The sequence below is a fragment of the Passer domesticus genome, chromosome 20 (assembly GCF_036417665.1).
Source record: "Passer domesticus isolate bPasDom1 chromosome 20, bPasDom1.hap1, whole genome shotgun sequence".
In the NCBI taxonomy this organism is placed as follows: Eukaryota; Metazoa; Chordata; class Aves; order Passeriformes; family Passeridae; genus Passer; species Passer domesticus.
In genome coordinates, this window is record NC_087493.1 from 4681798 (window position 1) to 4706249 (window position 24452).

A 24452-nucleotide genomic window follows, 5' to 3' on the forward strand; every position below is an offset into this window, starting at 1 on the left:
TACAGCAGATATTAACTACTTTTGTTGGAGTAGTTCTTTGCTCTACACTTGTTGTAACAAGCATGCAGGTTAATTCAAAAACTCCTATGAACATTAATAATGCAGCAAATAGCATCATTAATATTACTTTTTTAAAAAATATATACAGGTTTGGAAGCAAAAAGGAGAGGAATACAGAGTAACAGGATATGGTGGCTGGAGCTGGATTAGTAAAACCCATGTCCACAGGTTTATGCCCAAACTGCCAGGAAATACTAATGCAAATTACAGAAAATTGCTATCAAGTAAGTGTCTGCATTGCTTACTTCTTTTTTAATTGCAGTTAATTGTGTGTGATATTTCTTTAGGAGTTAATTTTCCAGCAAAGCTTTTGCGGATATTTTGTAATCTTGGTCCTTGTAACCTGTTCAGTTGTCACAGACATTTTGTAGCTACATTAAATTGTTTCAGTTATGCTTTGTGTAACACTTGTGCATCTTTGTATGGCCTTATTTAGATTAAAGGTAGATAAAAGTTATGTAGAGCATCAAAACCACAAAATCTAAATATTGAGGGGGTGTATATATATATGTTCAGTATTGCACTGTTTAATCTATGGTGTTACCACTAGATGCTTAATTCTCTTTCTGAATTTCACTAATGGTATGCAAATGATTTGAGAGGTAAACTAACATGCATTCGAATGTGGCAGAGGACAAAAAATACTCTGGATAATTGAAATAATTTAATTTGTTAATAGCAAAGAGCGAAGATGAAAAATGCAACTTGGATAAACGAAAAGGTACAACTAAGGTAAAACCAGAGAGAGACAGAGCAAAGGATTCTCGAGACCTCCAAGCAAAAGACAAAGCAGATGTTTCAGAAACCTTGGAGAAAGTACAAGTAAAAGAAGAAAAGTTGCATGAAGATAAATTAGAAGTTGACACAATTTCTGAAAACTTAGATCATGCAAAAGACACAGGTGATAATCTTTTGTTATTGTGAAGCTCATGTTATTGCATGAGTAAAAGCACAAAACCTCAGAAATAACTAGTGAAAAAGTGTGTAACAGATTTTATCAAGACATCTAAAATGTCTCAGTTAAATGATTGCCTGTTATCCATTGTAGTAGGCTCTGAAGCTTTTGTTCCTTTTTTAATTGAAATCTTTTAATATGCTAAAAGGCCCATTTATTTCTTAGTACTTAATGTAAAAATATAATTTGTATTCATTATTGGGGAGCTCACTGACTCAGAGTTACTTCTTCTTCACAGTGGAAAAAGACATGGATGGTGAAAATGATAAAGTCATCAAAGAAGAGCCTATGGATGTGGATGATGTGAAAATTGAATCCTCCATAAAAGATGAGGAAAGTCATTGTAAGCGGGATATAATCAATGTCAGTGAGGGATTTCATTTAAGGACTTGCTACAAAAGGAAAGTAAAATCATCAAAATTAGATGGACTCCTGGAGCGGCGAATAAAACAGTTTACACTGGAAGAAAAACAGCGTCTGGAAAAGATGAAGCTGGAGGCTGGTGCTAAAACTGGGGGCATTCGATCTGTGAGCCCCCAGAAAAACACAGATGAGCTACAAACGAGGAGTGGGAAGGAAGGGAGCCAGTTTGGCTCTCCTTCCCAGGATCAAAGCTACATTTCAGACAAGACCCAAGCTGACGATGCAGAGCAGGATGGTTTGCCCATCAGCAGCATCTGTACCAAAACTGGGGATGAAGATGAACCTTCTTTGCCTTTGTCAAACAGGCTCTCAAAACAGGGGCAGCTGCTGGATGAGGACTCCCCTCAGCCCTCTGAAGGAGACAGCTCTGTTCAGAATGATGGCAGAGAAAACAACCCTGAGCCTTCGACTGCTGAGAAGTGTCAGGGACAAGAGGCTCTTGGAGAGTCTGAGAGCTCTTTAGTGGATGGCTTGAAACAAACCAGTGCAGAAGGCAGAATCAAATGGGATGTTTCAGAAACAAGTGAAAAACCCTTGAAACAAAAGCTACCTATTACCAGAATGTCTCAGCGAGAACTTGAAAACTTAGGACCAGTAGTACCTGAAAGCAGCTGTAGAAGAGATGCTGTGGGCACTCTTGAAAAACCAGACTCAGAAGGGAATTCTGAACAGCAAAGCAAAGATCCAGAAAACAATTGTACGATGAAAAGCCATATGGAAACCATGTCCTCTCAAGAAAGTGAAATGGAGGAAGAAGTTGCTCCTGTAAAGACTGAAAGTAAATCTGAAAAGATGATATTTCACCAAAAATCAGCTAAAAAAGATCTAGAATCTTTTAAAGCAGGGCTGACTTCTGAAAGAAATCTTGAAAGTCAAAGTCTGGAACACATGGATGGGGCAGATGATAACAAAGATTTACTGAGCTCTAAACTAGCAGAGGCTAATGGTCGAAAGAAAGGTCAGGAACTGAAAGTGGAGACAGGTACCATGAACAAATATCTTGATCAGACAAATGTAAATACTATTACTGACAAAAAGAATAATAAAGATGAAGAAACTGAGACAGAAAAAGAAAAATCATCATTTCAAATGAATGGAAAAGACAATGACATTAAAGCATTATCAAATGATGACCTCTTAGTGAAAAATACCTGTGAAGCTAAGGCAGGGGGTGATATTGAACCAAAAGTTAATAATATTAATAAATCTATTCCAGAACATGAAATAAAACCATTGACTTTTAAGGAATCTTCAGTAAAACCATTCATGAATGGTGACATCATGGGAGAGAACACAAAGGATAAAAATGACATGGACTCAAAGTCACATCTGCAGAGTTCACCTGAGTCTGAGTCTGGAGAGAGTCTTCAGCCACCAGATGAAGTGCCCAAGTGTGTGCAGAAAACTGAAGAAAACCAACTTTCTCCTGAGAGATCTGCCAGTGTGGGCTCTGCTTCCCTGCCAACACAGGCTGTCTGTAAAGAAAATAACCTGAGCAGTGAAACAGAATCTATGGAAACTGAAGCAGTCGAGGAGAAGAAAGTTGCTCCGTCATCTGTAACCTCGTGTGAGGAATCCAGCTTGAGCAGTCACTTTGCTGACCAGAATGGGGTACAGACACATAAAATGGAAAATATTAATGGAGAAAGTAAAATGAAAACTGTTATTACTGAAGTGACTACCACAACCTCAACTGTGTCCACAGAGTCCAAAACGGTGTTTAAGGTTGCAGAGAGTGGAGCTGCCAGTGATGAGAAAACCACAGTTGTGTCCTCTACAGAAAACTGTGCCATCTCCACTGTCACCACCACCACCACTGTCACCAAGCTCACCACTCCGGCCTCAGAGAGTCACTCTGATGTCATCTCTGTCCAGGAGCACAGTAAAACTGTGGTTACAACAACAGTCACTGACTCACTGACCACCCCAGAAGGCACATTGGTGACTTCCATGACTGTCAGCAAAGAATATTCCACAAAAGACAAAGTGAAGTTAATGAAATTCACAAGACCCAAAAAAACTCGTTCTGGAACTGCCTTGCCATCTTATAGGAAATTTGTTACCAAAAGCAGTAAAAAAAGCATATTTGTTTTACCCAATGATGACTTAAAAAAGCTGGCCAGGAGAGGAGGGATCAGAGAGGTTCCTTATTTCAATTACAATGCAAAGCCTGCCTTGGATATCTGGCCATATCCATCCCCAAGACCAACATTTGGGATCACTTGGAGGTACATACTTTATATTTTTGAGAAGAAGTCTAGGATGTGATGAAATTAATTGATTTTTAAAATAGACATGTTAATTCCCAAATATGCAATTTTTGCTATTTATTATTCAGTTTTCTATATTGCTCAGTAAAAGTAGCATGGAAAACCTTTGTCTTGTTGGTTTGGTTGGGTATTTTAAGTTTATTTTTAAATATAATTTTATATTCTGTTGTTAGGTACCGACTCCAGACAGTCAAATCATTGGCTGGAGTGAGCCTGATGTTAAGGTTACTGTGGGCATGTCTCAAGTGGGATGATATGGCAGCAAAAGCTCCCCCTGGGGGAGGAACCACAAGGACAGGTATTGTTAATTTCTGGTTTTCTTTGCAAAAGCTTTTGCTCTAAATTCTGAGTATTACACTCCCTCAAAACATTTCCATAAAGGCTGGCTGTCAGCTGTGGCATTTGAATTTTGTTTGCTGTTTCTTTGCCTTGGGTACATTGGGTTGATTGGAGATTTAGCTTTATTTGTTTCTGTTATTAATGTTCTGAGACTAATTTGTTGCAGAAACAACTGAAACTGAAATTACAACAACAGAAATAATCAAGCGGAGAGACGTTGGTCCGTATGGGATCCGCTCAGAGTACTGTATAAGAAAAATCATTTGTCCCATTGGTGTACCAGAGGCTCCAAAAGGTTGGTTTGTTTATTTGTTTGTTTGCACATTTTCCCCCCCACCCCCCCTGTAATCTAGAGAAATTAAGGTAACTGGGTCTTTATGCTAATTCAGCCCATCAAGGGAGCACATGCAGCTTGCCAGGAACTATTAATTTACCTATGAGAAACAAATGCTGCATTTAACAAATGGATGTGATTTATCTGAAGCTGAAAGGCCTCCCTTTTATAAAATGGGACTGAAAATGTCACTAAATCTTGGTTTCAGTTTGGTTTTACAGTATAGCTTAACCTGTGTGTTTTGCCTGCTCTCTAAAGAAACTCCAACACCCCAGAGGAAGGGACTGCGATCAAGTGCCCTGAGGCCAAAAAGGCCAGAAACACCCAAGCAAACAGGCCCTGTTATAATGGAAACTTGGGTAGCAGAGGAGGAGTTGGAACTCTGGGAGATCAGGGCTTTTGCTGAAAGGTAAAGTGAGCTTTTAAAGAAAGTAATCTTCATTTGTGTGATTGTTAAATAAAAGTTCCCCTAGAGAACACAAACCTGGTCACTATGATCCCTAGAAACAAAAAACTGCTGTGTTTTTACTGGGCCTTTTGATACTGATAGTCAAGCTTAAAGTTACAAAGCTAAACTATTTGCTGGTACCAAAACTAAGGTATGCAGATATTTCAGATTTGTTAGAACTAATATTACATTAATTTTTCTGTGCTTATGAACTAACTACTGTTAAATGCTAAGAGGTTATTACTGTAATGCATCAAAAGGCTGTAGGCTACTTTTGGCATGACTTTGCACAGTATTTGTTAAATACTTCTATAATCCAAAGAAAATGACTGTGTACAAGTAAATTGAGCCTGAGAATACTCAAGTCATAAGATGCCTATTTTCAGTATCATGTGCTTACAGTCAGAACAACATTTTTGAGTCTCTTGGAAAGAACAATTTTAAATGTATGTTATTACATGGGTTCCTTGCAGTCTCAGATGTAATTATAAATTCCAGTTTTGATTAATGTTTCCTGTAAGATGTTGCAGTAGTTTAGCATTAGAATATTTCAGGGATGTTGCATGCAATTTCAGTAGTTTATTGCAAAATGTTTTTAAAGGTGTGGCCAGTTTTTCAGTGATCTTCTGTCTTGATGGTTGCTCTTAGGAGAGCAGTTAAACTGGATAAAACAAAATGCAATTTGATGGTTGGATTTTATGTGGTGGTATAATTTACTTTTGGTTGTGTCTTTGGCAGGGTGGAGAAGGAAAAGGCACAGGCAGTTGAACAACAGGCTAAGGTTAGTGAACAGAAGAAGGCAGAGGAGTTCAAGGCCCAATTGGAGGCTCAGCTAAAACACCAACGTTTGGCTGCCCAGCAGGTGGGGAGCTGTTGGTCGTCCCAGCAGTCAGCAACTGCACTGCTCACCACATGCATCACAGCCTTGGAAATGAAATTATCCCTTGCTTACACCATTTCTCAAATAGTCCCAACTGCAGATTAAGCCATCAAACAATGCTGCTGCCACTGTATACATGTTATTTTGAAACAGGGTTAATGCAAAGGTTTGTTCTGGATTGCTTGCTTTTTCACCCACATCATTTGTAACACTTTAGAAAGGTTTAGTTTGTTTCCATTTTAAAGAAGGCTGGGAAGCACCATCTCCAGGTAAGCTTCTCAGTGTTCTGTGTGTGGTGGAAAGCTGCCTTGGAATACAGCTGACTTGGGAATACAACTGCATTTCATGCTTCACTCAAATTGAATCTTTTGATTTTACTCTATATAAGTTATCTGAGTTAAGCCCACTGATAATTTTATGTAAATATATGTAGCTATGTATATGCATTTGTATTTAAATGTATGCAATTAAAATGAGGAAACCTGATGCCATGTTGGTATTTCACATCCATTATTAAGAACTGTGCTTTTTCTCAACATATTCCTTCTTCATTTCATCTTCCCTGACAAAAACCCATTAGTAGTGAACGAGTGCTTCTGATTTGTGGGCATTACTGCAATATAGTGCTGGAATTTTTATTAGATAAATACGATATAATTCCAGTAACATGGGAAAAAATGTTAGATTAGTTGACATTTTAGAAGAGCCTGCTGATACATCCCTTCACTACGGGGCTCTCTAGGTTAAATATGCTTTTTCAACAGTTACAGCACAGAAGGTCACTGGGTAAGGTAAGGGATTTTGAACCTAATTTTTTTAAGCAGGCTGAAAACTGGATTTAAATTTAAAAGAACAGTTTTAAAAATTGCATTCTCAGTGGTGAAACAGAATGAATACAGTCTGTTTTTTCTGTAACTGGCAGGATCTCAGTGCAGGAAGCTCTAAATTTAGGAATGCTAATAGTAAACTCTGTGTTGATGATGATGTACCAATTACTGACATAGATGCGTGTGCATGGTCAAAGCCAAATATAGATGGATATTTTTTGAAGTTTTTAAGATATTTCTGATTAATCTGAGGCAAATTAATACCTTGTGCGGGGGTTTTTTAAGTAAAATGTGCAGTGAAATTAGCATAAGGCAAGGATTTTAAACTTGCTAGAAAGGAAAATTTCTGGCTGTGTATTCTAAGCAGATTTGTAATTCTGGAGGTCAAGGAGCCTATTCTTCAGTCCTCTGCAATTTGAACTAAAATCCTACCAGAGGCCTTTCTCCCAATACTGGGTAGAGACAATGTTGATGTTGTAAAATCTGAAAATACTAATTATCTCTGTTCCATTTATTTTCTGAACAGAAACGACTGGAGCAGCAGAAGCAGATCCCTGCAGGAGGTGTGGTCCCTGCAGCCAGCTCAGCCAGCAGCACTGCAACCACAGTCTCCACACCCCAGAAAGTCGTGGTGGGCCCTCTGACAGGCCCTGTCCCCACGGGAACCAAAGTAGTGCTCACCACTAAAGTGGGGTCTCCAGCTACAGTAACATTCCAACAGAACAAGAATTTCCATCAAACTTTTGCTACTTGGGTTAAGCAAGGCCAGTCTTCAACAGGTAAGGAATCATTTGTCGTGGAAGGAGCATTGCTGGAGTTCATCCTGTGTGTGCATCACGTCCTGTGTACACATCACATCTTCTCCAGACATGCAGCATTTTTACATTTCTGCTCTTTTCTCTTAACTCTTGCTGTGCCAGAAGGACATTTCTGAGATTCCACCTGTCTGGTTTTCCCTTGTTCTGACTTCTGCTTGGAAGACTCATTTCTGACCTGTCTCATTAATTACTGACAGTTTTGTACCAGTATCATTCATGAAAGCATTCTATGATGTAACATACTGTTTCCAGTAAAGAACCTTTACCAAGGAAAGCATGACACATCCAAAAAAAAAAAAAAAAGTAAAAGTAGTTTGCTGTTTCATGCTTGAAAAACAGTCATTTCATTGACTAATGATTCTGCTCTAAACCTGCCTGTTCTGTGTGCCTCAATAGCCACTAGCACAGCTGCCACCTCAGCCACAACCATTGCCAGCACAGGGCAGACCTTCCAGCTCTCAGGCAGCCCAGTAACGATGGCAGGGAAAGTGATAACTAAGCTGCCACTCCCTGCAAACAGCAAGATTGTTGCCGTCAATGTGCCATCAACTCAAGGAGGTAGGGCAAAGGGAACTGAATAAAAACTGTATTCCAGCTTGCTGTTTAATTCTCCTTTGACACTATTTTCCCAGTGAAGTAAACTATGATGTGAAGGGGGAAAAAATATTTTTTAATATATCTATATATAAATACAAGTTTCTACAGCTTGTTCCCCCTGTGTTGCATATTTGTGTCTGTAAGGGGAAAAATGCAAGTTTTTTGCCTATAAATTATTCTGCATTTCATAGCACAAAATTAGGAGTTTTATTTTGAACAATGTGGAATGAAGCATGCTTTTTTTTTTGGTTATCTAAATCAACAAAGAAACTTTCTTAACAAAAATATTAATGCCTACAGCTGCTCTTCACTGATGAATTTGTCTCCAGACTAAGATTAGCATTTTTGATTCTTGCCTCAAGAAGAGGACTTAATTTTTTTGAGATTTGTGAATGTATATTGGACAGAAATCTCAATGCTCTGTCTCCATTATATTTAGCATCTGAGCACATCATGAAAGCTGCAGATTTTGTATTGAAATTTCATAGGTGACAGGAGAAGCATTGCCCATTTTCTTCAGCACCACAGTGTTGTAGGTGAAAAGTGTTTAAACTGCTCTCCTACGTTTGAAATTAATCAGATTATAGCTTTTAATGGTTGTATAAAACTAATTTGTGGCACTCTGTCAATGCAAGGACTTCTTTGCAGTTACTATCAAACTGATCTTTGTAAAGATTCACACTTTGCTTAATCTTCTCTAAAATATCTGTGTCTTAACTTAAAATGTAGTTGGACTTCTGACAAAGTATAATGCTGCTTCTTTTTACAATATGACAAAGGCTTTCCCAAGAAATGTTGAAAGGCTCAAAGGTATTCTAGAAACCTGGAGACTTGTGTTCTAAATGCCACCCTGGAGTTGCATTTACTTCTTTTGCTGGCCATGATGTCATTAATGAATTCTCAATTTTTCTTTAATTAGGTGTGGTTCAAGTTCAGCAAAAGGTATTGGGTATCATTCCATCAACTACAGGTGCAAGTCAAACCTTTACTTCATTCCAGCCAAGGACAGCAACTGTAACCATTAGGCCAAACACCACAGGGACATTAGGAACAACAAGCACTTCACAAGTAAGATGTTTTTCTGGTTATTTAACTCAAAAAAATGTAGGTGCATAGGCTTTAAGTTATTGGCAGACATGAAAAGTGATTAGCCAGAACTTTTAAATGGTTTTGGCTCGTCTCAGCAATGGTTTTGGCTCATATCAGCAATGGTGTGCATGGATCCTTTATTCCCAAGAGGAACAACAGTTCCCTCCAGCTGGGAAAATCAAAACACATGTGGGAAACCATTGAGGGCCTGCTCCAGGGGCTTTTTCCTCAAGCTGACAGGTGGTCTCCTCTCTGGTTGCACAGGTGGTGCAGGGGACGCCGCTGCGCCCCGGGATGACGGTGATCCGGACCCCGCTGCAGCAGTCCCCCCTGGGCAAGGCCATCATCCGAACACCTGTAGTGGTGCAGCAAGGTATTCTGCCAGCCAGTAGGTTCACTTTAATATTTAAATTGCCAGTGTGAAATCCATGGTTTGTTTCTTCATGAATTCCTTGTGTGTCGTTGTGCCCCAATGCAAAAATCCCTCGTTTTGATGCTCAAATAATGCCTTTTGCAGCTTTTGGATGTGTTTGTTGGAGGCTTTGTCAATGTTATTCATCACTGACACTGGGAAATGTAGTACTTAACTTTAAGTCCATTCCTTTGGGAAAAAAAAGAACAAACAAACAAACAAAAAAAAAACCAACAAAAACCAACCAAACCCACACACACAATTGAAAAACCCTAAAAACATATAGAGTAATTGTGCATTGAGAAAGCCTTTTTTTGTATGTTTTTTCCTTAAAGAGAAAAGACAGTGTTTTTGAAGTTCTCCATATGCATGCAGCCTTAGTTAAAATAGGAAATATTTTGCAGACATTTTTCTATCACACAAATGGTTCGTAAAGAAAGTTCATTTTCAAACTGCAGTGTTTGCTTCACTTGTCTGATCACCATCACACCCCATTGCAATTTGTGACTTGGAGGTTTGCTGTGCTTACAGTTAAAAAGCTGAAAATGTGTTTCTTAGCTCAAATTCTTCTCTTACAGGTCAGACCCAGCAAGTGGTGACTCAGATAATCAGGGGTCAGCCTGTCTCAACAGCAGTTTCTAGTACCAGCACAGCTTCTTCCAGCACTGGGCAGAAAACCATCACAAGTTCTGGGACAGCCCCTCAACAAGCTCAGCCACAGACCCCAGCAGCACCCCCTCGGCCTCAGCAGGGCCAGGTGAAGCTGACAATGGCCCAGCTCACCCAGCTCACACAAGGGCAGGTAAAGCACTGGACAGCCCTGGGTGTGGAAGTGTGCTAACCCGTCCTGCCTTTGCATTTCAGCAGTGTGGTGCCTGTGCCATTAAATTTGTGTCTGGCTTCATTTAGGATGAGCAGTGGCATAATTACAGACTGAAAGCAGCTTAAATAGTAAATAAATAGAATAAGTAGTAAATGCAAAGTAAGCAGTTTTAATAGTAAGGTTTTAACTTTTGCTGTTGTATTTCCCAGTAAGGTAACTGGCGTCAGGAGTGTTCAGCAGCATGGAAAAAAATCTTTAATAGCAGTAAGGGACATCATTATTCTGTGTGGTCTGTTTTGTAGACATTCAGATCATAATTTTGATTACTTGTCTTTTGATTTGATGTGAAGATCTAGTTTTCATTCATGCTATCCAGAATCTCAGAGGAAAAGTTGCAGTATCTGTGAGCAGAGGAGAAAAAAGTTCTTAGAACTTCTGCTCAGATAATGAAGGTCTGTTGGCAAAAAATAAGTGGAGAGTCAATTTTTGGGTAAAAATAAATGTCTATGATGTACTACAACATCTGTTCTTCAAACTATAAATAATTCATATAAATTATTGTGATGTACAGTCTGCTCATTGCCAGATGAGGTTTTTTGTATGTGGAGGAAGACTTGGAGTTTAAGCTGAAGGGGAGGATAGATTTAGATTAGATATTGGGAGGAAATTGTTCCCTGTGAGGGTGAGGAGGCCCTGGCACAGTTGGCCCAGAGCAGCTGTGGCTGCCCCATCCCTGGAAGTGTCCAAGGCCAGGTTGGATGGGGCTTAGAGCAACCTGGGATAGTGGAAGGTGTGGGTGGAATTGGGTGAGCTTTAAGGTCCCTCCCAGCCTAAACCATTCTGTGAGTTTCTACACCAAAGATTCAGAGTTGTGTTGTGTTCTTTGGGTTCACAAAATGTGTCACTCCAGCCCAGTCATTTGTTGGCAGTAGAATAGTTGAAAGAGTCCTTGAGTATTTCGTGATCTCAGATGCTGGTTTTAGATTTTAGGAGTATGGTATGTGATGAAAATATATAATTCTGAAATCTAAACCCCTAATTGTTCTGATTTCCAGCAAAGTCTGTCTAAGAATTACATCACTAATACATCAATATTAACTTTTTTTTAGGGTGGCAGTCAAGGCTTAACTGTGGTAATTCAGGGACAAGGTCAAACTACTGGTCAGTTACAATTAATCCCTCAGGGTGTGACTGTAATACCTGGTCCAGGACAGCAGCTTATGCAAGCAGCTATGCCAAATGGTACAATTCAGAGATTTCTGTTCACCCCACTACCAGCAGCTGCTACTACAGCTAGCACAACTACAACCACCGTTTCTACTTCCACCTCGGGTAAGCACTGTTCTGCTCAGCAGAAAAAAAGCTTCCATTTCAATTGCATGGGAGTCTTTATGCAGCTGCAGGCTGTCTGTTACTGCAGTAAATTTGTTGGAAGTGCATTGCAGAGTCTGTTGAGTTCCTGCACTGAGCTTTGCAGCAGTTCCAGAGGGTTTGGGTTATCAGTCTCATGCCGTGCCGTTTGCCATTAACGGACTGCTCTTTGTGTGTTCACAGCTGCCGGGGAAGCGAAGCCGGCTCTGCAGGCGGCCCCGGCCGTGCCCCAGGGCCAGCCCCAGGGCCAGCCGGGCTCCGCGGCTCAGCCCGCGGGGGCTCAGCCCCAGGGCGCCCAGCCCGAGGCCCCGAGCCTGCCCGAGGCTCCCGCTGAGCCCGCGGCCCCTCCCGAGGCTCAGCCCGCCAGGTCCCCGGCGCAGTCTCCAGCCCAGGCTCCGGGGCTCTCTCCAGCGCCCGGCCCGATGCCGCCGCCGCCCGCGGGCCTGCCCCCCGGCCAGGCCCAGGCCCAGCATCCCGCTCAGGTGCAAACTCCAACCCCACACCCCGGTCTGATGTGGCCCCACACTCCCTTACACATTCCAGCTCTGCTGCAGCAATCACAGCCTCAGGTTCAGACATCGGGCACAGCCCTTGCGAGTACTCAAAGTCTAAATCAGGTTCCTGTGCAGTGCCCAGCTCATCCTCAGCTGCAACTTCAGCAGCCTCCAGCAAGTGTTATTGCAGTGCCCCAGCTCCAGCAGCCAGTGGAAGTCCTCTCTCAGCTGCAGCCCTGTGTTGTGGCTCAGCTACGAGCCCAGCAGGGCAGCGTGCCCCTCATCCAGCTTCAGTCACCTCTCGAGGTGCAGCACAGTAGCCCAGGGCAGGCTCAGCAGATGGCCAGTGTGGTGGCAGTGCAAGCAGCTAGTGTGCAGGAGCAGCTCAGGGAGCAGCAGCAGAAGAAAAAGCAGCAACAGATAGAAATTAAACGTGAGCACACCCTTCAGGCTTCTAATCAAAGTGACATTATCCAGAAACAGGTAAAGTTAACAGAAGGAAATTAACACTTAATAAATGAAAGAAATCTAATTTCAAATGCCTGTTCTTGTTAACAACGTTAATACATTTGATAGACAGTTAATTTGATTCTTTCAAAGATAGTGCACGATTGCTATTGGCAATTAATGACATGTTCCAAGTTAATTCAGCACATCAAGTCACTTGTACCATGTTTGCGTTCTTCTGTCACCTTGATTCCCATTAGCTGCTGGGACAAATCCATCTCTGTTCTCAATTCAGGAAAGATAGGTCAGAGCTAGGAGAGCTGATGGCCAGAACACCCATGTGGTACTTTCATTACCTGAAAACTGAGGTTCCAAAGAGGTATCTGAAATGTGACACTGTTGGACGGCTGCAGGGCTTAAAGATACATAATGGACTACTGCCACTTTTAAAATAAAACAACCAGTCACTGAGGAAACAGTCAATTTACATTTAGTTCCTGGGTTCAAATTTGACATAAGCAAAATATCCTGCTCTGGGGGTGGTGGTGTTTTCTTTCTTAATTTCTTTTTGAATTTTCAAATAATTGTTTTAAACAAGCACTGCTCTCCTGGTAAAATCAGCTTTGTCACTCAGTGAAATAAGTAACACTTTAACTTAGGAAATGTCCTGGTTCTCCCCATAATACTGTGAAATACTGGCTAAGTTTTCATCTTTAATTTGTATTCTCTATCATCCTACAGGTGGTTATGAAGCAGAATGCTGTCATAGAACATTTGAAACAGAAGAAGACACTGACTCCAGCTGAGAGGGAAGAAAATCAGAGGTGAATGTGCATCATAGTGCATTTGTAGATATCAAATTTTTCATTTATTTAATCCTTTAATGGTGTCATAATGAAATCCAGGTTTGGAAAAACCTGCTTAAGTATTGCCATTTAAAATTGGTTATAGTAACACTTTAAAGTAGCTTCCATAATGCTCTCATTTCATCTTGTATTCTCAATTTTATTTTGCTAGTATGTTTTTAAATAATGTTACATATTGTGTTTGAAGCTGGCCACAGTTTTTAAACTCAAGTAAAGAAGCACAGAATGGAGAATTAATGCTTCTGCTGCAAAAAAAAAAAAAGCCTGGGTTTTGTTTGTCCTTTATCATGGCCATGTGTTTCCATTCTTGTCCCTGCACATCCCACTCTACAGAAGGAGCTGAAGAGTTGGAAGACAGATTGACAAACTGAGAGATTTTATGCTTGAAGCTGCTAAACAGAAGTTTGGAGTGTTTGTCATTTGTCTTGGGATTATTTTGACTCCTTTTCACACATGCAGTTGCTCCAATTAGATAATCACAAGTGTGTGTCAGATACTAAGAAAAAGAAGAGTATGTTCTATAAAATTTTGATCATCAAATCACAAGCTCAGTTGATTACAACACTGTCCCTGGGTGCCACTCCTTTACTGTTCACAGTTGCATAAAGGAAAAGATGTATTGGATATTCTCTTCATTTCATGGTGTCAGATAACCAAATAGGTGTTTCGACTGACAAAAGCCCAATTTAAGAGAAAGATGAAAAAAATAGTTCTAACTAGCTTGGTTAGTGGTGCAGCTGCTTTTCCATCTCACTGATTTATTCTTCTTCAAAAATACAATATTGAGCTCTTCAGTCTGTGGAAAAAAAATGGACTAAACCAAGTAGATACAGGGCAGGTATAAAGAGCAAACTAAACAAAATTGTATGACCCTACCAATATTTATCTATATATTCCATTGCCATCAAAATCCAGCTGTCTATCAAAGGACAAAATATCTGAGACCACAGAGTTGCTAGCAGCTGCTTGTCCTGGCCATTGCTATTCTGCTGTTTCCTCTCAGCTCAGTGGGAGTTGTTTTTCATGGTCACTCTGGCAACAAGAAGCATTTGGTTTTCTAATGGTTTTGGAAAAAAATGGGGAAGGAAAAAATAAATTCAGAAGAACCAAAATACATTCATTTCTAATTGAAATATAAAGCAAAATAAATGAAAGGTGCAAAACAAGTGAGCAGGAAAATAGATTTATAGTTGAAGGTACAACAAGCAGACAAAAAACCAATCTTGAACTGTTATTATTGGAGAAATTGGGAATTGCTTAGAGTGAATTCTATACAGTGAAAAGTGTTTGTCAGTCGTTATGCCAAAACACAAAATCTTGGTGGTGTTTTGTAGTCACTGGAGTATAGAAATATCTATTTTTGAATAAGTTACAGGCTTCCAACTCAGTTTAATCCTACATCAGAATAAAAATCCAGCTTTTTCAAACAAATTGAGGAAACTGAATTGAGTGAAAATCTCTCTCTAAAGCCAAAGCTTTGTTGGGAATCAGATGGGGGAGGGGAGGAACAATTAGTACTCAGATCATTTAAGTGAAATTGGGATTGGCCCTCTTGAGCCTAACAAGGGACTTGATCTCTCCCAGCAGTGCTCTAGTAAATAAGCAGGAGTGGAAGCACTGGGTGTTGCTAAATTTACCTTGTACATCTTAGGAAATACAATAATGAGCTTGCAGTGACTGGAGAATTGATTCTGCATTCTCAACTGGGAATAAACAAGCAGGTCAGCACCATGTCCTTCTCCTTTATTCCTTCCCCAGAATGATTGTGTGCAACCAAGTGATGAAATATATTCTGGATAAGATAGACAAAGAAGAAAAGCAGGCAGCTAAGAAACGGAAGCGAGAAGAGAGCGTGGAGCAGAAGCGGAGCAAACAGAACGCGACCAAGCTCTCAGCTCTGCTTTTCAAGCACAAAGAGCAGCTGAAAGCTGAAATACTGAAAAAAAGAGCACTTCTGGACAAAGATCTGCAGATTGAAGTGCAGGTAAGGACGGAGTCTCAAAGGCTAATTTATGTTAAGCTGAGGAGAATATTTCTGTGTTAATCTTTGTCTGTTTGCTTAGTGAGATTTTAAGGGAATTTACAGGAAGAAGCTGTGGTTGTGGATCTCTGCAAAGCTGCTCTTGTGTCCTTTGAGGGAACTGAAATTACCTTCTTTCATGAAACAGCTTCTGATAAGTTACAGCCAGTGGGCCATTGTAGCCCAGGAATGCCATCCCTTAATATTATGTGAATTGTAGGTTCAAAACATGAAAAAATGCATATTTAAATGGATTCAATTGTTTTCTTTTGGTTAAGGTTGGGGATTTTTGCCCAGATTTTAACCCTTGCAATAATCATATGAAATGCCTCCCTCTATTTATTCATTTAATACACTTCAGGAGGAGCTAAAGAAAGACTTGACTAAAATTAAGAAAGAAAAAGAAAGAGCCCAGGCAGCAGCAGCTGCTGCAGCAGCCGCAGCCGCCGCGGCCGCCGCCGCTGCCCCACCAGCACCGCCACCAGTGCCACCAGCACCGCCACAGCTGCCAGCAGCCAGCGTCACCTCCTCCTCCTCCACCACTGTCCCCGTGCCAGTCTCCTCCCAGAAGAGGAAACGAGAGGAGGAGAAAGATTCCTCAGCTTCCAAGTCCAAGAAAAAGAAAATGATTTCTACTACCTCAAAGGAAACGAAGAAGGACACAAAGCTTTACTGCATCTGTAAAACGCCTTACGACGAGTCCAAGTGAGTAGCGATGCCACAGCCCCTCCTGCATGGCCTTGGCTTTAGGGTTAGTGTCAGCTCTTGCTGCCAGGTAGTGCTAGAAATGGAGCTAGGGGCAGGTTATTGCAGGCATCACTGAGGTGAAGAGAATAAAGTCTATTTTCCACCAGCAGTTACAGATATTAACATCTCGATTGATACTGTTACTGTGCGTGGTTTATATTGTACTCGTTTGCATGTCTCCATTGTGTGACCTTCCTGTCTCACATGCACATACTCCTTTCTTTTTTTCCCTCCGCTCTGTTACTCTTTCTTTTGCCGTTTTGCCTCTGCCTCAGAAGCAAGTGACAATTTGGTTTGAGCAATTCCTTCTGAAGAAGTAGCTGATGTTCTTCAGAAATAGCTTCGGTACCGTCTTCCAGTAAATGACTTTTTTTTGTAAGGCAAGTCACTGGACTGCAGTTCACTTTGGAGAATGTTTCAGGTAGAAATGGTTTCCATGCATTATTATTTGCATGCTAGGGTTGATAAAAATGAATATTCAAGCATTTGACAAAGTGAAAACTGCAGTTCTCTGTAGTTTGATTCTACTGTGAATGAGGAAAAGTATTTATGCTTCTTCACAGTGCTTGTGAAGAAATGGTGTAAGTGCTGGAGGGGAGAATCCAGTGGATTCCAGGGGATAGTGTTACGTGTTGCTGCTTAAGCTAGAGCTGGCTAACAGCAGTAGTTAGTAATGGTTTTCTTACGTCTGAGAGCTGTGTAGAGATGTATGTACAATAAATTTGACTTCAGATCAATTCCAAGTGAGTGTCGATACCCAAAAGTAAGAACTGGTACTGTTTGATAGTACTTGAATGGCTGATATCAGGGAAACCATAGATCTGGAGTGGTGCATTCACTCCATGGGTCATGGTTCTTTATTGCACAAAGTTTAGGGCTAGGACTAGGGGACCTCCTGAGGTTCCTTCTAGCCTTTTTTGGGTTTTAATTGTGTCTTTTAACAAAGCTGAGGTATTTGAGGGTTTTTTCACCTTGGTTTTGAGTAGCTCTGACCATTGCACTGTGACTTCAGTGTGGGAAATTGTGGGCTGCTCCTTGGACTGCCAGTGCTGCAGGAAGAGCAGAATGATGCTCTGGCTGTTATGTCACTGTTACCTCTGAGAGGTGTCCCCAGCCTCTCTTAACTTTGTGTCAGGTTTTCTGTCACCCAGTGTACTTAGGAGGGACCCTGTTCTCTGATTGTGATACCAGAGGTCTGTGTGTTACTGCATCTGGACTTAGTGAGTGAGCAAAGGGATTTGTTTGTCAGACTTTGTGTTGACTCCAGCGGTCATAGAGTGAATTTTGGTAGCTTGAATTGAGAACAGTGCTTCAGTGCACTGAATAAAAAAAATTCAAGAAAAAGAAATGCTAATAACTCAGTAGTATTCTTAGCAGTATGACTGTGAATTTTAAATTTGATGTTCCTACAAATGGTGTCTGTACTGTTGAAGTATATAATCCTTTCACTGTTTGGAAAGGAATTAGTCAAGATTTAAAACAGTTTTCTGAGAATTTTAAATTTTTTTAAAATGTATATGCAGACATTGGATCGTCCTCTTTGTGTGGGTGTCTCTTTTCTACTTCAGAAAAGATAGATGTGCTACTTGAAAAGCCAAGTTGTGGTATTTTATGAATACCCTGTGTATTTTCTTTGGTTTAGTAAAACCTTGTAGGTTGTTTTGTGCTGTGTATTTTATTGCAGGTCTCTTATGTTTAGTTCTCTTTCATGATACTGCAGGATTATAGGGATTTGCTGATACTGTTTCCAAGGGTGGTCAGTAAGGATATCTTTCTAAGATTCTTACTAAGAATCTTACTGACTTATTCGTTAAATCATAATGTGGCACCTGCTCCACATTGCAGTGGCAAGGTTTAGCATCTACACCTGGATGCAAACGTGTTCCCACATCACCAGGAGCAGACACAGCCCCTCTTGGGAAGGGGTGCAGGCTGAGTTACTGGCAGTTGTCAGAATCTATGTCTAGCTGTTCTTTATGAAAATTGAGTTGTGTGATATTTATTTTAGGGTTTGCCTGACTGAAAAACAAGAGAAAAGGCAGGAATCTGAGCATCCAGGATGTGTGCAGAGGCCCAGGAAATCAGAGCTGCTTCCTGTGGAACATGGGGTAGCTACTGCCCTGCTGGTGCTGTGGTGTCCCCAGGGTGTTGCCTGCAGGCTGACAGGGTGGCAGGAATTCCTACAGCAGCACCTGGCAGGGGGTTGAGGTCTCCAAAATCCAGGAGGATGGAGGTTCTGAGTCTGCTTGCTTTTGCTTAGGCAGAGAGAATGGATGTGAGCGTCGCCCATCTGGTTGTCACTGGTCATAGGTGTGTTCTGAGAGATCCATACACGAGTTACAAACATCCTGGCATAATATTTTACACTTTTGTCACATCATTCTGTGCAAGGTCCCATCCCCATGATTCTGTCCCTGGTTGCCTTCACTTTGTGTCATACCATACCTGGTTCTGTCACACAGCTGTGTCTGAGAGGAGACATTATTCACTCAAAATTCCACTTTGTCACAGTTTTAAGTAGTTTATTATCAGTTTTTCAGTGCACACCCCCCTAAAAAAAAACCCACCAAGATTTCAAATTGACAATCATGCCCTGACCCCATTTTCTTCCGTGTCATGTTACACCAAGATGTACCTACACACTGCTGGTTGCATGTTCTTGTAGTGTACTCGTAACTCCTAGTTGGTGTTTGCGCTTTGCTTTTGTTTTTTAAATTAACTGAGACCTACATTTTCAAACCTTAAGGAAATGTTTCAGTGGCTTTTGAGCTGCAATTTTGAAAATGTAAACCTTTTCCTTTGGCCTTGTCTTTTTGTGCCTTTGACAGTTTTTCACACATGCATTGAAGTCAGTAGATTTTTAGCCCATAGCTTTGTCAAAGTCTGGTTACATATTAATATGTACATATTAATACATGTGCATTTTGATGAATTGTCAAATTGAAATTGACCCAAGTGACCTTACTGCCAGTCTAGCTGCAGCATGAGTTGTTAGTTTGTAAGGAATAGGGAGCTGAGACAGAAAGTAGCCCAGCATCAAGTGCATCAGAGAGAAATGCAGGGAAAAGTGCCATGCCATTTGAAATGACAATTACATTGTCATTTTCATTGTGAACACTTTTAGGTTCTATATTGGCTGTGATCTTTGTACTAACTGGTATCATGGAGAATGTGTTGGAATCACAGAAAAGGAGGCTAAGAAAATGGATGTGTACATCTGTAATGAGTGTAAACGGGCACAAGAGGGCAGCAGTGAGGAGTTGTACTGTATCTGCAGAACACCTTATGATGAGTCGCAGTGAGTTCGGATAAGAACCTCTTATTCCATGTCTAGGTAGCAAAACTGCTCTGACTGTGCTTTCCTGTTCCTTGCAAAGAGTAAAAAACGAGTTATTCTGCATATATTGTATTCATTCGTAATACAAATTGCTTTCCAGTAATTGTCTCCCCTTCCCGAATGTTTCTGTTCAGTAAATGTTTAGGAAAAGTCAAGTCCCTCAGGGCAGTCAAAATGTATTGTGGTTTTTATTTTTTATTTTTAACAACAAACTACTAAAACACCATGTGCTTTAAATTGGGATTTCTTTTCTTTTTTTATTTTATTTTCTTTAACAGGGGATGGTTAGAAAGACTAAAAGACAAATGCTTTATTTAGTGGATTCTTTTGTGCTTAAATCTGATCTGGCTGGAGAACATAATTTTAGTATGGGGGGTATATGGTTGGTATATGATCATATGTGTGTGAATTATATACATCTTTTACTGTAAGGCTTTGTGTCATAGAATACTCCCTCTGTATTCAGTTACAAGGCTGAAGCTTCCATATGAAAAGTGCTTGTGTGGAGTGAAACAAGCCCTAGCTGTAGTCCAGTTTGTGCAAAATGCATCTTGAATTGGTTTGGATACTGGCTGGGTGAGGCTTCTGGCTTTACACTGTTCCTTTCATCTCTAAAGCAGAGGAATTATTTTTGAAATCTTGATTGCTTGAAAGTATAAAATTTAGGAACATGTTTTGAAATGGTCTGTAAATACAAAAGTTGGAGTAGAATTTGTCACTCTGAAATCTGACGCTACCTGTTGTCTTTAATCATGCCAAGTATCTCTTGTGTGCAGGGGATGGCAGGTTGATGTGTTTAAATGTTTAAATGTAAGCTGGAGTTGAGCTAGGTGAAGGCACTGACCGTGGTTTGGCCCTTGCAGATTCTACATCGGCTGTGACCGCTGCCAGAACTGGTACCACGGGCGCTGCGTGGGCATCCTGCAGAGCGAGGCCGACCTCATCGACGAGTACGTGTGCCCCCAGTGCCAGTCCACGGAGGATGCCATGACTGTGCTCAGTCCACTCACAGACAAAGACTACGAGGGCTTGAGGAGGGTGCTGCGCTCCCTGCAGGTGAGGAGAGGGGGCAGCCCCGGGAGAGTGACAGAGCCAGTGCTCGGGGGGAAGGGGTCATTTCTCCTTACTGGCTCTGAGATTTGAGGGGATAGCAAAGCTGTGTCAGCCTCAAACCTCTGCTGGGGAAGATTTACAATAGTTAGTAAATCGCTGCTCCAGGGTGGGTGAAACTAAACAATCCCTTCAGTGAAAGGCTTTTAAAGGAAGCAGCTTTAGAATCCCAAAAGGCAGAGTGGGAGCCCAGCTGCACAGGGTATGGAACAGAACGGTGTTCTGTTCTCAGATCAGTTTGCTGTGGGTTGTGATGCACATTTCCTTACTGAATTCAGTGTTACCAGATTTCAGGAGTGTTCTCACAGGGATCATTATCAGCATGTAAATGATGGCATCCTCATAATAAGAATTATGTACAGTATCTGATATTTCTGGTTTGTCTGTCACTCCCAAATAGGCTTTTCTGCTACAACTATAAGGAATTTTTAAGAATTCTGGTAAAATTCTTAAAATTATGATAACAGAAATCCTGTAAGTAATATTTTGCATTTCCTGTATTTTACATACATTTATAAAAGTTTATTAATTTCAGGGTACTTGAAAGCACTCTCAGTAAATCCATTCCATACTTTTCCATGCAGCCTGTTCAGCACAGTATCCTGTTATGTCTGAGTTTCAGTTTCCTGTTTTGAAGCCCAACTACTGGGTCACTGACATTTAAAACTTTACCCAGTCATCAGATGAGAACTGATTCCTTTTCATATAATGCTGCACCTCTTCCTGAAATTCGACTCCAGACCCCAACAGATAAAAGGATGAAAATATTTACCTATTAGTAGTGCCTAATTTAACTTAATTGTATGTTTTCATTCTCTCCTGTTTCCTTGCCAGGCTCACAAGATGGCATGGCCATTCCTAGAACCAGTAGATCCCAACGATGCCCCAGATTATTATGGTGTCATCAAAGAGCCAATGGGTAAGTGCTGGTGAGAGCAGCCTTTGGGTTTGGGCTTTGGAATAGCAAGTTCATTTCCTGCTGACCATTTCCAGCCATATTTTGCAAAATACACAGGTTAGGCAGGTGAAACACTGTGATTCTCACTGATGCATTCAGAAGTTCATGAGGGCTGTTTTATCCACTCTTAGGCTGACTGCTTCACCCTGAATGCTGCCAGTCTTACAGATGAAGGTGGAAGTCAGTGTAACAATAGGATAGGATGCATGTTTTCAAATTTCTGTATTCAAAAAGGACTATTTTTTTTTCTGTCTTTGTAATGAGCTTCTCCTCCAAAGGTTGGGATGTGTGCTCCAGAGGCTGAGGAGGAGGTGATGCTATGGATGTGTGACAGGCACCTTAAGATGGAGTTCAAACTTATCTTCATCTGACTTGATAGTATAGTAAATTTTGTATTAGGTGTAATTTGTCTTTAAAGCTGCAGGGGGAAAAAGGATTCAGATGTTGTGAAGGTGGGCAAAGTGGAAGGGGAGATGATGCACTTTCCAGTGCTTTACTCTGATCTTCTTAGAGCTCACCAGTTAAAACTGGATAAGCACTTGCATGTGAAACCTGGGAAAATCTACCTCCTGACAGAGATGGTGTTGGGAATGTTATTCCCTTCCTTACAGTGTTGAACCAATACCTTTTCAGATCTCTAAATGAGACCCATTGTGTCATTTGAGCTTTCTCACCTACTCCTTACTCATCCTAGACATAGGAAAGTTCAGTTTAGTATCTTGGCAAAATGTGGTATGTTGACTGAAAATAATATTTGGTTTAGGAATTGTGTCCTTTCCTGTTCCAAAGCTTTGGACTGTGCTGTTATGACAATGCTGAACATGATGGATGGGTTAAAGCAAAGCTCAAATAACAGTACTATTGATGGAGCAAACAAAAGTGCATTTAGCCCTTTCTGGCTTAAGTAGGAGGAGAAGACATTGGTAATACAAGTAAATCTGAGTAAAATACACCAGGTAATCCAGACCCATCTGCAGTTGTTTGCACACGTTCTGGCATCACTGGTATTACAAAATAAGCACCTTGATACATTTTCTAAGGGCAGATACTTGTTTTTCTGACTGGAAATGCCACTAGACATTTACTCAGCTGTATTTTTATTTGAGAGGTTTTGTTCCTCTCCCTGTTTTTAATTGATATTTGCATTAGAATAGGACAATTACTACTCACATCACCATTTCTGTCTCCTTAATGTGTCTGGTCAGTAAGGATGAGAGCTCTGGCATTTTGCATGACCCTGCACTTGAAATCTTTCATCTGTGCCATGTGTGATGTGCACATGCCCAGGAGAATTGATAGCTCACTCAACTCATTCAGTTGATAGCTCATTCAAAGCAAGGCAGGAATTCAAATAACAATCAGTAGGTGATGGCTGTGACATGTACAAGGTACCTGGATCCTGATTGTCTGACCTTCTTTTCCCTTCATTTCTTCAGAAAAAGTGTGAGCTCCTTTCAAAGGTGTTCCCTGGTCATGGTGATTCTTGCATTTTATTGAATTTACCTGCACACAACATATTCCTGCCCAAGGGTCTCTTCTGAGAGATTCCTGGGAAAGCCTCTGGTCTGGATAATGCCTTGTTTCCCAGTCTTGACAATGTAGATTTCTCTTTAGGATGAAAATCTCTCATTTAAATAATCTTTGGTTTCTTTCAAGACCTTGCTACCATGGAAGAAAGAATCCTGAAACGCTACTACAAAAAGGTCACGGAGTTTGTGGCAGACATGACCAAAATTTTTGATAACTGCCGTTACTACAATCCAAGTGACTCCCCTTTTTACCAGTGTGCAGAAGTTCTCGAGTCTTTCTTTGTACAGAAACTAAAAGGATTTAAGGCAAGCAGGTAAGCTGGAGTGTTCCTAACCACAGGTGTTGTGTTGGCCCCTGAAATCTCCATTCTAAACTTGTCTTGTGTTTGCACAGGGATTTGTTGCTCCATGCACTTTTCTGGAAAATTTTGTCAAAATTAAGGCTTAAATACGATTTTGGGAAGGTTACTTTGGAATGTTTATTCAAAAGGAGCTGTTAAAAAATTTGGGTGGTATCATGAATTTTCAACATTTGAGTGATACTTCAACTTGTTGCTGCAGAAAACTTAATTTCTGATCAGGGCAAATCCTGTGTCTGAGTTGTGCTGATGTTCTACTCTGCAGTAAATACTTCTCATGCTAGTAAGAGACAATCCTGCTGTGAAGCTTATAATCCAATGAAAGAAATTAAAGTACTTCAGTGTTACTCCTCTCATCTTTTTATCATTTTCCACTTTGAAACGGGGGAGTAAGTAAGGTTTAAAGTAGGGTACAAAAAATGAAACCCAATTCAAAATTTACCTTTCAAAATTAAACTTTTAATATTTTTTTTTTCCTGAAGAAGGGCTGATGTAGAGTGTTTCCCTTACACAGACATTCCTGAAAAAGAACATGCATTTTTCCTTCCAGTTCAATACTGTAAGAATGATTTTTGTCAGGTAGTTTTCAACCCATGTTTGTGTCACTGCCTTTAGCTGGGTCCCCAGCACTCCCTGTGCTTGCACACTGATTTCACTGCTGCATCTTTTTTGTTCTTGTTTTTCATTTATACCATCCATCTTCTTTCTTTTCTTGCAGATTGTGATATCTTTAGTCTGAACTTTTTAACTGGAATCAGAACTGGATGTTGGGGTCACTTTCTTTTACTGTACAATCCAATGGCATTAAACTGCCCTAAAAATCCAGATCATTTGTCTAAAAAGTAAATGTTGTTTCTGTTGCCAGCAGTCACACTGGTGAACATAATTGTATTAACAAAAAAATTGTTCTGTTCCTCAAATACTGTATTGAGAAAAATG

At 40.6% G+C, this 24452-nt stretch overlaps 1 protein-coding gene across 11 annotated transcripts in view; it reads left to right on the plus strand.

Moving 5' to 3' along the window:
- The window catches only part of BPTF (bromodomain PHD finger transcription factor), a 52971-nt gene that overhangs the window by 27094 nt on the left and 1425 nt on the right, over positions 1–24452 (plus strand). For 6 of the 11 annotated variants that reach the window (XM_064395228.1, XM_064395230.1, XM_064395232.1 and 3 more), the window contains 20 exons: positions 149–284; positions 740–961; positions 1254–3666; positions 3882–4006; positions 4214–4342; positions 4640–4790; positions 5568–5691; positions 7063–7315; positions 7751–7912; positions 8871–9019; positions 9305–9428; positions 10031–10254; positions 11385–11607; positions 11830–12623; positions 13329–13411; positions 15212–15437; positions 15835–16178; positions 20421–20613; positions 21502–21586; positions 23282–23468. In XM_064395228.1, the coding sequence (XP_064251298.1) occupies positions 149–284; positions 740–961; positions 1254–3666; positions 3882–4006; positions 4214–4342; positions 4640–4790; positions 5568–5691; positions 7063–7315; positions 7751–7912; positions 8871–9019; positions 9305–9428; positions 10031–10254; positions 11385–11607; positions 11830–12623; positions 13329–13411; positions 15212–15437; positions 15835–16178; positions 20421–20613; positions 21502–21586; positions 23282–23468 (6347 nt within the window). Of the gene's footprint in view, positions 1–148; positions 285–739; positions 962–1253; positions 3667–3881; positions 4007–4213; positions 4343–4639; positions 4791–5567; positions 5692–7062; positions 7316–7750; positions 7913–8870; positions 9020–9304; positions 9429–10030; positions 10255–11384; positions 11608–11829; positions 12624–13328; positions 13412–15211; positions 15438–15834; positions 16179–19344; positions 19519–20420; positions 20614–21501; positions 21587–23281; positions 23469–24452 lie in introns of all 11 variants that reach the window. The other 5 variants (XM_064395227.1, XM_064395234.1, XM_064395229.1 and 2 more) reach the window with 5 other exon arrangements.